Raw genomic sequence first — 14,203 nt, 5'->3', positions numbered from 1 at the left:
ATAAGTTCCGGGAAACGTAAGGTACAGCATGATGACTATCGTTAACAACAAAATTCTGTATTTTATCAAGCATGTCTATATGCTTGAAGCAGAACTCGGTCAGCCAGCTTATCCAAAACTGTCACTGATTTTTTTTTCCTGGTGTTTTAAATAATTTTGATCATAGCATCATATTTGGAGAATTATTTGGTCAGTTTCTCTGGGGGACGTTGGCTCAGGTGAAGAGGTGAAGAGTCTGGGAGATTGTGGGTACACCTGGGCTGAGAAGGGGGAGTGAAAGGAACATAGGGTCGAGGGCACGTGAGTGTGGAGGAAAGCAAATCTGAGCAAAAAATCTTGAAGGGAGATAGATGGGCTCATCTCCCACACACTAAGTGTGTCAGGCTAGTGGGGAGTCACCAGGCCAGCAGAGAGCTGGGGTCCTGCCAGCTGGTGTTCCAAGCAAGCTCAGGTACTCAGGGACATGCATCTTGAGTGGAAGGTGCCAACCACTCATTCCCCAGAGCCCTCACAGCCCTCTGCCCTCTGTGCTTCCTCCTGACTGCAAACTCCTAGCATGAGACTATCTCTGGGGAAACAGATTTAAGGACAAGGGGAAGGGAGGAAGGGTCCTGCGTCGCCCGAGGGATGATCACACATCCCATAAGAGAGAAGGAGGCCAATAATGAGAGCATAAGAGGTTAGGTCAAAAGAACAGGGAGAGACAACTGGGCTTCCAGATTCCAGAGACCCAGAGACATCACTTCCATACTTCTATCCATTCACTCACCCATTCATCCTTCTATCCACCTTCTTAGAGGTAATGCCAGCCTGCGGAGGGCAGGGGGTCTCACCAATCCCTGGCCAAGGTCCAAGGGTGGTTCCAATGCCAAAGAAAAGTGACCAAGTGGACCAAAATAAGCTTTGGCCTAAAAATCAAGAGCCCTGGTTCTCTTCTTGGCTCTGCCACTCACTAGCTGTGTGAACCAGGTCATGTGGCTTGACCTCAGTCTCCTCACCTGTAAAATGGGAATGGTTGGACCAGAAGGTGGGTGGAGGTTTTCCAGTTCTGACATTCCATGGCTAACCCTTCAGCTCCTGATGTCACAATATGGAGCTGGACTGCGATTGGCCCACAGCCTCACCCAGCTCTGCTGTTCTCTTGGCCATGGGCACAAGATGGACTTGCCATGGACCTTCCCTATTCGTGCTCTTCTGTTATGGGCAGCTTTTGCCTTGGCTCAGGACCGAGGATGATCAGAGCTTAGGTGGGGCTGGGACCTGAAGGAACTGGGGACCAGACAAGGGGACCAGTCAGGGGCAGGCCCATCCCAGGACATCATGATGCCCACCTCCTTCTCCGCAGACAAGTTCTACAATGAGACCGTGGCAAAGGCGTTCCTGCAGTTTTATGAACATACCGCCCAGGTTGTGTGGAACCAGTTCATGGAGGCCACGTGGAACTATGTCACCAACATCACCAAGAAAAATCGGGAGGAGATGGTGTGGTACCACCTCAACTCCAGCCCCTTCTCCCCTTGCTCTCCTCAGGGATCTGGGGGGATTGGGGGAACCATACCTTCTGTCCCCTGTCCAGAGCTAGAGGAAGGAGGGAATCCCCAAAGTACATGTCAAAGCAGGCTGCAAGCTCTGGGCCTCTTGCTGGTCCCAGAAGCTCCCTGGGCCAGAATCTCTGGTTTCTTTCCCCTTGTAAATATCACCTCCTTGCTTTTAAGGACCCAGGCTCCTCCCCTTCTCCCTCTTAGCAAATTTCCAGTGATTGTGACCCCTTAAAGGAGGCTTTGGGAGGAGGTTGGGAGGACTGTGACCCTGGAGTTCCATGTGGGGCCCTTCCTCCCTCCCCCAACTTCCCATGGTAAATATGGTGACCCTCATTCCAGCTGCACAAGGACTCAGAGAGGTCCCGGCACATGCTGTACTTTGGCACCCGGGCCCGCCTGTTTAAGACCTCCAGGTTCCAGGACCCGGCTGTGAAGCGCATGCTGAGTAAGCTGCAGACCATAGACAAGGCGGCCCTGCCCCAGGACGAGCTCCGGGAGGTGATGGACGGAGCCCCCAGGTCTCCAGGCACATGCTCCCCACCCCAGGGGTGGGTGGGCTGGCCGGGAGGGAAGCCAGACTGCCTGGGCAGGGGGGGGGGCGGGGAGGGGGGATGGGCAGGGCTAGAGCTTCCTGGGTGGTGGGGGGTGGGCGGAGAGAAACAGAGGCTGGCAGAGGATGCCTCAGACAGGCCTGCCCCTCCCACTGGTGGGGCTAGTGCTGGGGGTGGGCCCACGGGTACAGGCCTGCTCTAGGTGACACCTGCCCCACCCCAGTACAACCAGCTTCTGACCTACATGGAGACGACATACAGCATGGCCCAGGTGTGCCTGAATGAGGGACCCTGCCTGCCCCTGGAGCCTGGTGAGCCCCCAAGCCTCGTCCCAGTCCAACCCCAGAGTCTCCAGCATGGGCCCCTTCCACAAGCGTAGCCCTGACCCCTCATCGACCCCTCACCGTCCTCCCTGCCTCAGTGGCACTCACTTGTTGGAGGGTGTGGCGGGGGGGGGGGGAAGTAGGGGTCTGCCTGAGGCAGGAGAGGGCAGGAGGCAGGCAGGAGTGGGCGGGTCCCACCTTGGCTCCTTTTCCCCCTGGCATAGACCTCCAAGAAATCATGGCCACCTCCCGGGACCAGAAGGAGCTGCTGTGGGCCTGGCAGGGCTGGCGGGATGCTGTGGGTCGTCAGCTCCGCATGACCTTTGAGCGCTACGTGCAGCTCAGCAACAAGGCTGCAAAGCTCAACGGTGAGGCCCCCACCCCCCCCCCACCCCGGCCAGCCCAGTCTGCGCAGATGGCACAGGGTGCAGGCCTCAGTGGGAAGGGCAAAGCAGACTCTGCAGGGGATAAGGGCAATAGTAGGACCTGGAGATGGGGACCCTGAGCCCTGCAGCTGGGGGAAGCAAAGGGGTTTCATTTACCACCGTTGGTCTACAGATATTGCTTGAGCACCTACTGTGTGCCAGGCCCTGGAGAGGTTCTAAAGATTTGTGGGTGAAAAGACAGAAGATGCCCATCCTCCTAGGCAGGGCCTACGGTCTGGGGGACAGACAAGATTTGTGCAAATGCACATCTCTGGACGAGTGCCCAGAGAGAAGGGGAAGGGAAAGGCCTCGAGACACTTTCCCAAGGCCTGAAAGAAGGCAAACAGAAGTGGAAGAGCCGCCCAGGCCCCACGATGGGAGGATCTGAGAGGAGCCAGATGGTCTTAGGGCTTGGACAGGTGGGGTTCGAGGGGGGCGTGAGGACCAGGGCCTCATTGGGTCCTATCCAACCAGGCACGGTAGGAGCCCGCAGTGTGTACTTTGCCAAGAGCTTTTCCACCCCTGATCTCATCCAGTCTGAACTTGACCTTGGGAGGCACATTTCCCATTTGGCAGATGAAGAGCCTGAGGAAGAGGGCTTCCCCAGAAAGTGCCCGGGTCTCCTGCCTGCCAGGCCGGCGCTGCAGGAAGGGTGGGTGGTGAGTGCTTCTGAGCTCCCCCTCCCCTGTCCTAGGTTACACAGACATGGGGGCCTTGTGGCGGTCCAAGTATGAGTCCAACACGCTGGAGCAGGACCTGGAGCAGCTCTACGAGGAGCTGCAGCCGCTGTACTTGAACCTGCACGCCTACGTGCGCCGGGCCCTGCACCGCTACTACGGGCCCGAGCTTATTGACCCGAGGGGGCCCATCCCTGCTCACCTGCTGGGTAAAGCCCTTGCTGGTTGCAGAGTGGGGTGGCCAGAGTGGGCCTCCAGGCTGGCCCCCAGCAAAGGCAGGGGCGCTCCCCAGACTCCTCTGAGCTCCTGCACGCCCCTTCCAGGGAACATGTGGGCTCAGTCCTGGGTCAACATCTTAGACCTGGTCCTGCCCTTCCCGAAGAAGCCCCCCGAGGATATCACGAAGAACATGAAAAGCCAGGTTAGTACTGCAGGGGATCCCTCTGCCCCTGCTGGCGCTGCCCCCCCCTCCCACCCCCCCCCCCCCCCCCCCCCCCCCCCCCCCGCTCCCCGGGCAGGGCCCCATGCAGCCCCTCTTCCCCACAGCACTGGAAGCCCTCCAAAATGTTCGAAGAGGCGGAGAAGTTCTTCATCTCCCTGGGGCTGCTTTCCACCCCTCCCAGCTTCTGGAAAAAATCAATGATGGAAAGGCCGACTGACGGACGGGAGGTGGAGTGCCACGCCTCCGCCTGGGACTTTTACAACGGCAAGGACTTCAGGTCTCACCCTGCGCCAGCACCACCCTCCTGCCCCTCTCTTACCCTTCAGGGCTGAAGCCCCGGGGGGGGGGGGGGGGCGGAAGGGGATGTGAGCTGGTAACGTGGGTGAGGGGTACCCAGAGTGAGAAGCGACAGCACCCAAGGCCCTGATGGTCTCCAGCCCAACTGCCCCAGTCCCTCCGTGGAGTCTGAATCCAGAGATCTCCCCTTGTCCCAGGGCCTCCCCGTGCTCCTTGACCCCTGCCCTTTAACCCTAGGATAAAGAAGTGCACCGAGGTGACCATAGAAGACCTGCTCTCCATCTTCCACCAGATGGGCCATATCCAGTACTTCCTGCAGTACAAGAACCTCTCTATGATCTTCCGCGCAGGCGCCAACCCAGCCTTTGAAGAGGCCGTGGGGTCCATGATCACCCTCTCGGCCTCTTCCCACAAGCACCTGCTCAACAGAGGCCTGCTCAGCCACCAGCACCAGGACTCAGGTGATGGGGACCAAGAGAACCGTAGCAGGGCCGCCAAGCCTGAGGCTGCCCCCTGGGCTCTCTGGGAAAAGCTGAAGGGAAGGTGAGCCAGGGGCCACCTCCTGACTGTGCCCTCTTCCCCAGAGGAGGAGGTCAATTTCCTGATGGGCATTGCCCTGGAGAAGATTGCTTTAATCCCTTTCGCCTACCTGATGGACCTGTTCCGCTGGAAGGTCTTTGATGGCACCATCCGGAAGGACGTCTACAACCAGGAGTGGTGGAACCTCAGGTGGGAAGAGGATGGCCGCCCTGGGCTCTCCGCCCCCTCTGCCCCCTGGTGGGCCGGGCTTCCGGGTCAGCCTCATGGACACTGCCCATGCCGTGTCCTCTCTATGATCTTCCGCGCAGGGCTCAACCCAGCCACTGCACACACACACGCGCACACACACACACACACACACACACACACACACACACACCTGCCTCTGGTTTAGCATCCTTAGGCATGTTCAGGGTCAGAACTGGCTGCTGAAAGAGCCCGCAGGCAGTCAGGCAGCACCCCGCTTGAGCAAGGGGCATCCACGGTACATCTTCTCACCCGACCACTGGCTGTTTGATGGGCTAATGGATGGCCAGGGCACCCCATCTCCACCAGGCCTCAGTATGACCTGCTCAAGTCTGCCAGGCACAGCGTGGTTTGGGGTGACCATGAAGGGGCTGCCCGCTCTGCAGGAGGCCCTTCTGTTTCTTTGATCCTGTGCAACGTCCCAGGGTCATTCACAGGAGCAGAATGCGTGAGCAGCCCACGGTCCCACGGCACCCCAGCCTGGCAAAGCTGGGTGCTCCTCTCTTTGTCCACTCTCCCTCCTAGCCCTCCCCACCGCCTCCTGCCGAATTCAGGCCCCAGGCTCGCTAGTGAGGTTGGCAGAGTCTTGACCTTGTTCTCCTCCAAGGGCAAACCCCACTAGCCATCTGGGCTTACCCATAGGGGCCCTTTCCCTTCCTGGGTCAGCTGCACCTACCACCACCAATATGGGGGAATCCAGGGGCACAGGGAGAGAGGTGGCAAGTTCCTGGGCCGGAAGGCTCTGTCAACCGGGAGAGATACCGCCCCACTGTCTGTCGACCGCAGAGCATGCCTCAGAGGCGACCAGTGAGCCAATAATCAAACAATGAGAACTTTTCATAGACTTTGTCTCATCCCAGGGATGGATCATTTTACCCCCATCTTAGACAACATTTTGCAACAAGGCTCAGTGACAGTAACTTTCCCACAGTCACACAGCCCAGAGGGTTAATGGGATCTGCCAGTGACTAGTTCTATGACCTCCCACCAGTTCCTTGACCTCTAAACTTTGGTCTCATCTGTAAACTGGGAATGATAACAGCTCTATGCCACAGAGATGCTGTTCCGTTTTCTTCTTGGCTGTTCTTGCCAGATGAGACGATCTTGTTGATTGGTCTCTAACCGTCTTCATCATTAGGATTATAAGCAAGATCTTGTGAAGCCCATTCCCTCCCAAGTCCCCAGAACCATGCTAGTGTTGAGTGAGTCTGTGTGAAGAGCTTAGCATGCTTCCTCCGCAGAGGAAGTCAGTGTTACCCACTATTACCATTTGACGCTGATTCCCAATCCCCTGTGTTTTCAATTCATTTATTTCATCTATAAAAGTGCATGAAATGTCCTGCGTCAGCCAAGTCCACTTTTGGTAGCTGTGCAAATACTTCTAAGGGAAAAGGCTCTGAGAACCCAGCTGGGTGGTACCGGCCCCCCATTCTCCCTGGCAGGTTGAAGTACCAGGGCCTGTGCCCCCCCATCCCTCGGACAGAGGAAGACTTTGATCCCGGTGCCAAGTTCCACATCTCTGCCAGCATGCCCTACATACGGTAACGTCTGGGCCTGCCAGCAGAGGCAGCTCTGGGAGTTGGGGGTTGGGAGTGGTGCTTGGGAACTGGGCTGAGGATTCCCAGGAAGGCCCTGGATCCGAATGTCCCCCCACAAACCCACCTATCTGTTGGGTTGCACAGCCCACCCTGGGACAATTGGGGCTTTTAGATCAGCTCCTGCACGGAGGACAGAGCTGTTGGGAAGGTTCTAAACCATTTCTACTGTCCCCAAGAGGAGGGCAGGGAAGTAGGAGGCAAGGGCTGGTTCAGAAGGCTAAGGAGGGGAGCCTCTGGCTGAGGTGGGACCTTGCCGAAGGAGCCTCCGTCCAGAAAGACTGGCCCTGGCAGAGCGCTCGGGCCCCTGCCCATCAGAGCGGCCAGCCTCCAAATGGCTCTGGGCTTCCCACCCCTGCCACCAGCTCCCCAGCCTGCCCTCCCGTTCCTCTACCCAGGTACTTCCTCAGCCTCGTGCTCCAGTTCCAGTTCCACGAAGCGCTGTGCAAGGCCTCGGGTCACGTGGGGCCCCTGCACCGCTGTGACATCTCTAACTCCAAGATGGCTGGGAAGCTCCTGGAGTGAGTGCTCTCTTCTCTCGTCTGTTCTCAGCTCCCCCTGCCCCTGCCTGGATGCTTAGCCCCTGGCCCCTTGTCCTCACCAGGTCACCCTGGGTACCCCAGCCAGGCCTCATGGACCTTAGAGCGTAGGGGAAGTTCTTCCTTGTGTCAGACTGCAGTCTCTCCGACAATAATCAAAGCCCATTTCCTTGTGTGTAGCCCCTCATGCTCAGATGCACTCTCTGGCCTCTGCAGCACACACACACACACTCATATTCACAGTCATTCTCACATTCTCATACCCACACACTCGCACCTTCTCACACACAAGTTTGCACACACTCACTACTTACACACTCCCTCACTCACCTGTGCTCATGGTTCCCCACACGCGCATGCGCACACACACACACACGCCAATAAATCAAACTGTCCCCAATGGGAAGTCACATTGGAGTCTGTCCTCGGCATCCAGACTTCCATCCGACCCCCTTCATCCTTTCCTACTCTCGGCAGCATTGAGGCACCTTCAGGTGCACACGGCTCTTCCCACCTCCTCCTGGAGGTGCCCGGATGCAGCTCCCAGGCTGACACAGGTCGCTTTCACACCAGCCTTTGGGATGCGCTGGTCAGCGTGTGGTCCACTTTGACTCCCTACCCACAATCTTTTCTTCCTGCAGTTGGGATCCAGCCATCCTTTCTATTCCTGCCTCTGCAGAGGTGGTTTTAGCCCTGAAAGCAAACCTGGAGGGCGGTGGGGGGGCCAACCCGATGGCGGGGAACATTTGCTGGTAGAGGCTGGGCTCTTTGAGGAGGTCTCACGTGAGCAGGTCGGAACCTGCAGAGTGGATATGATTAGCCACATTTCATAAATAATGAAACAAAGCTAAGAGAGAAAATATGTTTGCCCATCACTCACCTAGCAAGTGGCAAAATCAGACTTTGAGTCCCGAACTGACTCCAGAACGCATTCTCATTCACACGGTTGCTTCCACCAATCAAGGGGTCCAGGTCTGGTGAGGTTAGACTTTGGTCCACTGGCTCCAAGGTCCGTGCTCTCACCACCGGAGATGCAGAGCCCACCCACTGACATGGTCTTCTCCCCACCAATTTTCAACCTTTTTCAGGGGGTCCATTTCCCTGATTGGTCAAGGTGATCTTGAGTTTTATTCCTGTCTCCCAGAGGATTAACATAGCCACGTAATTTAGTATCCTTCAGAAATGTAAGGAGCATATTTTGATTCCACCCTGGGGTTTGTCAGGAACCACTAGGACGGTTGGAGCTGTGGGACTGTTCCCCTGGCTTTGCTCCCGGGGGGGCTGCACCTTGCAGGCCGAGTGTCAACCTAGTCTGCTTGCTTTTCCTTCTTTCCACACTGCAGGGGTTTATGATAGCCGATGGCCCGTGTTGGAGTTTTTCTGACCGTGTGGAACATAAGGGGCCTCTCTGCTCTCTGCATTCATGTCTCTGGCTTCCCATCATTTATTCATTCAGCAAACATTTAGTTGTGCACCTGCCAATCAGCCTGCCCTGTGTCCAGCAGGGGGCAATGGGCCACAGGATAATGACCACACTACAAGAAAGGAGCTGGTGTGGTAGGAAAGGGCTTTGGTGAACATGCAGAGAGGGTGAGGAGGTCCCGCGGGGGGACAAGGAAGGGATCTCTGTCCCCAAAAGCAGAAGTGCAAGAAATAGCGACATCTGTTTTCTATACATCAACTCACGTTTAACTCTGAGCCTTCACCACGTGATGGGTGGGACATCTGACCTCAGTCATTCCCACCACACCCTCTCCTGCCACCACCCTCAGGGCACATGAGGCTCCCCCCATCTGACATGGCACCAAAGCACCTGCCAGTCAACACTGGTCATTGCTCTCGCATCTTCACACATGGCTATCCAGACCCCTGGATGCCAGGGAAGACCCCAAGTTCCAGGTTTAGGACTTTGAATGCCGTCTTCTGGGCAGAGGTCAGAGGAGAGGGCTCTGGGATAGGAGGATGTCCTGAGCTTTGGAGAAATGACACAGAGCAGAGTGGAATATAGGTTGGGTGTGGGGGGGGTGAGTGCTTGCAGAGGAGAAGAGGGAGGGCAAGATTCTTGGCTGCTTTTTTTTTTTCCCCCCCTTGGCTGCTTTTTTAATATATCTTAGAATTTGACTCATCTTCCTATATGTGATTGCTCTGGGTTGGTTCTGCTGGGAATGGAGAGTTGAAGTGGATTTGATCCAAGTTCCCAAAGCCCTTGGCTCATCTGGCTGCTGTGGTAGGCCCGACCTTGTCCATGGGACACCTTGTAGCCACCTTGGAGTTGAGGGTTCCAGTTACAACCTTTGCAAGTCTCAGGTGCCGGCCACACTGGCTGTGAGCCGGGCTTGGGTCAAACCTCTTGTTCCACTGTTTCTAAGTGGGCAGACTTTCAGTGGTCAAAATTTTTCTCTCATCAGGTCCTTCCTTTTTCCCAGGACCCGCATCTGATAAAATCCTCTTACCTAAATTTAGTTGTGGGGTTTTGTTTTGTTTTTCTTTTAATCTTGCTGACTTTTTCCCTGCATGTCTCTCAGATCTTAACTACATTTTCCCCTGGTGGTTTCTGTCGAGGATCCACTAACTTTTAGTTTCCCTCTGATTCTTTCTCTGCTGTTTATGAAGCAATGCATACAAGTATGTGCATGCTACAAAGCCTTCTCTCACCACCATGATGTGGCTTAGTCTGCACCACGGTGAAAGGTGGGTATCAACGGGACCCATTTTCCTGACGGAGAAACTGAGGCTAAGAGGAGCTAAGTTGATTGCCTGAAGTTATACGGCCCATGAGTAGCACTGCTGAGCCTTGAACGTGGGTCCCGTTAGTCTAGACTCCACAGTCTTGACTTGTGGGCCTCTAGAGCCCCTCTCTCTCCTGGTCAGAACTCGGACACAGATTAAGAAGGATCAACCTATGCCCCCCACTGCCTCTGCAGGTGGCCCTAGTGGGAACAGCCCAGAACCTTGGCTTCTGCAAAACACTGTGCCCCCACCAAGCCACAGGCTGGTCCCCCTGCCACCACCAAACACCAGGTGTGCTGGGTGATAGCTGACATTAAGGCAGTGCCTCAGGCAATGCACAGAGCGCATCCCATGCTGGCCATCTCCCTAGTCCTCCTAAACACTCCCTGCGACTAGAAAGGCCCCTACCCCACTGACATAGAGCACCTCATGGTAAACAGTGTCTCAAGACTATATGCCTCTCTGAGTCCAGGAGAAGAATGTTCATCACATAATAATAAGAAGCCCCTAACATTTATCGCCTGCCTACTATGGTTTAATCATCGGGCCAACCCTAGGAGGTAGTACTGTTATCTCCATTTTGTGAATATGGACTGTGAGACTCAGGGAGGTTAAGTCACTGGCCCGAAGCCCCACAGAGTTCAAATGCAGGTCAGTCTTATTTCAGAGCTTGTGATTCTATCCCTGGCGCTGAGCACTGTGGGAAGAGCCTGGCTGGCAAAGCCGTGACGCCAGAGTGGGGCACAAGAAAGGGTCCCAGCAGCACCGGCTGATACTCCCACACAGTCTCACAGCTGTGTCCAATCTTCCAGAGACACCCTAAAGCTAGGCTCCAGCAGGCCCTGGCCAGAAGTTCTGCAGAAGATAACCGGCCAGCCCGACGTGTCCGTAAGAGCCCTCATGACCTACTTCAAGCCCCTGCTAAACTGGCTGGTCACCGAGAATGTGCGCCATGGGGAGATCCTGGGCTGGCCAGACTTCAGCTGTACCTTTGAAGGTTTGATCATGACCTTAGTGCCAGCTCTGGTACAGCCCCAAGCCCTACCCCAGACTGCCCTGGGCCAGGTGCCACCCCAACCCAGCTTTAACCCCTAACCTATCTACGACCTGGCTTGAACAAGTAACAGCCCTGTTGCTACATGGCCCAGTCTGCACCTGAGGCAGCCTTGACCAAGACCGCAGCCCACAGCCCAGCCACTGGCTCAGTTGCTTTCTTGCACACCATTCAGTTAGAAGGCCCGGTTGAGCATAGGGTGGGCTTCTTTCCTCCTGACCCTTGCACAGAGCCACCACTGGGCACCATAGGGATGTAGCCCTATCTATGCCCGTCTCCTCCTCCTCTCCCTCCTATTCCTCTTTCTCCCCCTCCTTCCAGGGCAGTGCCCTCACGTGTGGCTTGGAAGGTAGGTACCTGAGGCTGAGGGAGGAGGCCAGTGGCAGGCAGGTCTCTGATTTCCTTGGGGCACCCCAGGGCTCTTTCCCTCTTCCTGCCGGCTCTACAAGACTCCCATGTCTTCCACAGAAAAAGACACAGACAAGGTGACGTTTCTGAGTCTGGAGCTGAACCCTGACCAGGCCAAATTTGGGCAGTGGGTGTTGCTGGCCCTCAGCTTGGCCATGTTCCTGCTGGCCCTACTGCTGGCCTGCAGGTTGTACTCCCGGGAAAAAAGGTCACTGTCCCAGGACACCAACGCCCAGGACACTGGTTCACGGGACTCCGGTGCCCCCGAGAAACAGCCCAAGGCCTACTTCCTGGGTGTAGCCATGGCGCCCCGCCTAGCTGCCAGAAGACAGTGGATCCTGCTGGGCATCTGCCTGGCCCTGACGCTGTGCTCAATCTGCCTGATCATTCGGATTTTCACACAGCACTACAGGAAGCCTCCGTGGATGAGAGCTGAATGGTGGAGCTGGGACTAGACACCAGTACGACTGGTGAGGCTGGAGGGCAAGAGGAGGGCAGGCAAGGCAGAGAGGGCTGAGGGGCTGGGGAGGAGACCACTTGCATGCATAGTGTCCAGCTGCAGTTGGGTGCAGCTGTGGCCGATCTGGGTACATGGGGGTTCGTAACTGTGTGTGTGGAACTCATGTATGTACGCAGGCTGCTGACTCTTGTGTGATTTCACGTATGCTCTGGCTTCCAGACCAACCTCTATCCCCTAGGGAGGCCTCAGGAACCACGGTTTTAGCGACCCAGTGACTATGTCATTCCAATCCAGTCCTCACCCCAGTTCATACCCCAAACTGTTCTTTCCACAGCCTGTGAGGCTGAGCCAGGACATGCCTAAGGACTGTCCTCTCTGGCTAGAAACAGGACACTGCTTCAATCCCCTTATAAAACATAGTCAAGGAGAACCGGACATTCTGTACAAATCACTAGTGCCCGTTCATGAACACTGTGCTCTGTGAGGTGGGCTACCTCGCACATTTTTCTGCTTATCCCCTGGCCTACCCTGTGTTGGGCTCCATAATCCAGCCCCAAAAGCTGCTTGCCAGCTGTGTGAGATGCAACATGGCCCTCCCTGGCCCAGTCCCGGCTCCCAAATGGAGACAGTGGGGAGCTGGGCACCAAGCCAGGCTTGATTAATGATTGACTTCTTTAATATTTAAACAAAGCTCATCTCCAGCCACTCCGCTCCAGAGATGGCCTTGTTCAACACACACACACCTGCTGCCTGGCCTGTTGCCCTGGGGACGGAGCACAGGGCAAACAGCACCTTTCCAGGCTCAGTGGGGGAGGGGAAAATGGGATGAAGAGAGCTGTAGGAGGGCATTTGGGAAATGAGTAGTCTGGGACAAGCTTGAAAAAAGAGAGAGAAAGTGAGCCTCTGCTCCTTCCTCTTCTAGCCCTTTCTTTCCCGCCTGGGTCTGCCCACCACGGGGATGCCACATCCAATATATGTAGGCTCACTAAGTTGGGAATGAGGCCCCAAGGGTGAAAATCAGTGCCTGTCAGAAATTAGGGGAGTCTTGAGGCAAGTAGCCTCATAACCAGTAACCGCAGAGACAGACAGTAGGGCCACGGCTGAGTTGGTGGGAGCGCAGTGAAAAGATGGGACTGGCTCTGTCTAGGCTAAGGATCTGAACCCAGATGTCAAGGGTTCAGGGAACAAGAGGGACTTGGCTGAGGTCTCCATGGACCCTACCTCTGCCCCAGGTTTCAAGAAGTCTTCCTGAGTTCTAGCTAAACCCAAGAATTCCCTGCTCTGCCTGCAGGCTCCACAGCACTCTTATTTGATGTTTCTGTCACTGCTTTTACTTTGCTGTGCTGTGATGTCCTTATTTGTCCCCATTACTAGCTGGTAGCTCTGTAAGGACAGGACACCCATCAGGAGTGTGCCCCTGCATAATATCTTTAGCCAGCACAGGCTATAGAACATGGTGGAGACTTGGAAAATGTCTGAAAGTGAATGAATGAGTATCCCACTGCCCAAGTCCCCCCTCAGAGCTCAGCATCCTGCTCTGAGTCCACGAGAAACAGCCCCACTTTTCCTCCACAGCCAGCCTGCACCCCCAAAATAAGGGGCAGCCAGGACAACTCTGCCCCCCCTAGGAGGCCACACTTGCAGCCTTCCCATTCCCCAGCCACAGTGGCCAGCCAGGCCCCCATCCGGCATTGTGGCTCTGCGTGGCAAAGGCACACCCAGCCCAGGACTCCAAGCCTCTCATCTGGACTCCAGCAGAAACCTCACTGAGCCTCCTTGTCCATCCTCTCTCCCCAACCCGCCATTGTAAAGTTTCTTTCACTGGAATATTTCCTTCGTGTCTAACTGCCTAAGAACTTGCTTGTCCATCAATTAAATCTAGATGTTCAAAATGGCATCCGAGGGTCTTTATCAATTCCCCTTTTGTCCAAACCTCACCTCTCCCATGCCCCAGCTGAGCCCCTTGGCACTGCTTCCACCATTGGCCTTTGCCTAAGGTGCATGCCCCATCTGAATGCTTGCCTTCCGTCTACGGCCATACCACCCTGAACGCGCCCGATCTCGTCTGAATGCTTGCCTTCCAAGGCCTGACTCAAAACTGTTCATTGGACCCTCTGCAAAGCTCCGAGACCAGCCACTGACGTGCTCAGTGAACAGTGATCTTCTCTCCCTTCTCTCCAAGAAGCCTCTTTCAATAAACCTCACCCCATCCCCATCTGCTCTGCTAGTGTATTATTTTCAGTCAGTACTCAGACACTTTTATCAGTGGTCACTTGCTAATAGGTGGCTTTAAATCTGCCCCCCCCCCCCAACCCAAGCAGTGCCTGTAGGCTAAGAGCTCTCAGGCCTCTGAAGAAGATACCTTATTGTATATT

At 55.7% G+C, this 14,203-nt stretch overlaps 1 protein-coding gene across 1 annotated transcript; it reads left to right on the top strand.

The window, feature by feature from the left end:
* The first annotated feature begins 1,367 nt into the window (after positions 1–1,367).
* LOC132003318 (angiotensin-converting enzyme-like protein Ace3) lies at positions 1,368–13,671 on the top strand. The gene is made up of 14 exons (XM_059378676.1): positions 1,368–1,482; positions 1,881–2,039; positions 2,316–2,403; positions 2,640–2,783; positions 3,535–3,726; positions 3,841–3,938; positions 4,064–4,236; positions 4,494–4,717; positions 4,841–4,985; positions 6,485–6,583; positions 7,036–7,158; positions 10,719–10,891; positions 11,378–11,838; positions 13,404–13,671. Exons 1-13 carry the CDS (start codon positions 1,426–1,428, stop codon positions 11,821–11,823), a joined length of 2,121 nt encoding a protein of 706 aa, XP_059234659.1. The 5' UTR covers positions 1,368–1,425; the 3' UTR covers positions 11,824–11,838; positions 13,404–13,671.
* The last annotated feature ends 532 nt before the right edge of the window (positions 13,672–14,203 follow it).

Source organism: Mustela nigripes, chromosome 16, assembly GCF_022355385.1.
Source record: "Mustela nigripes isolate SB6536 chromosome 16, MUSNIG.SB6536, whole genome shotgun sequence".
NCBI lineage: Eukaryota > Metazoa > Chordata > Mammalia > Carnivora > Mustelidae > Mustela > Mustela nigripes.
This window is presented reverse-complemented; position numbering and strand designations above follow the sequence as displayed.

What these genes read in the sequence shown, in the direction of transcription:
- LOC132003318 (XM_059378676.1), top strand. Translation starts at nt 1,426, where the DNA reads ATGGAGGCCACGTGGAACTATGTCACCAACATCACCAAGAAAAATCGG. An exon ending in CTGCCTGCCCCTGGAGCCTG is followed by an intron (nt 2,404 to 2,639) that starts GTGAGCCCCCAA and finishes CCCCTGGCATAG; the next exon opens with ACCTCCAAGAAATCATGGCC. An exon ending in CGAAGAACATGAAAAGCCAG is followed by an intron (nt 3,939 to 4,063) that starts GTTAGTACTGCA and finishes TCTTCCCCACAG; the next exon opens with CACTGGAAGCCCTCCAAAAT.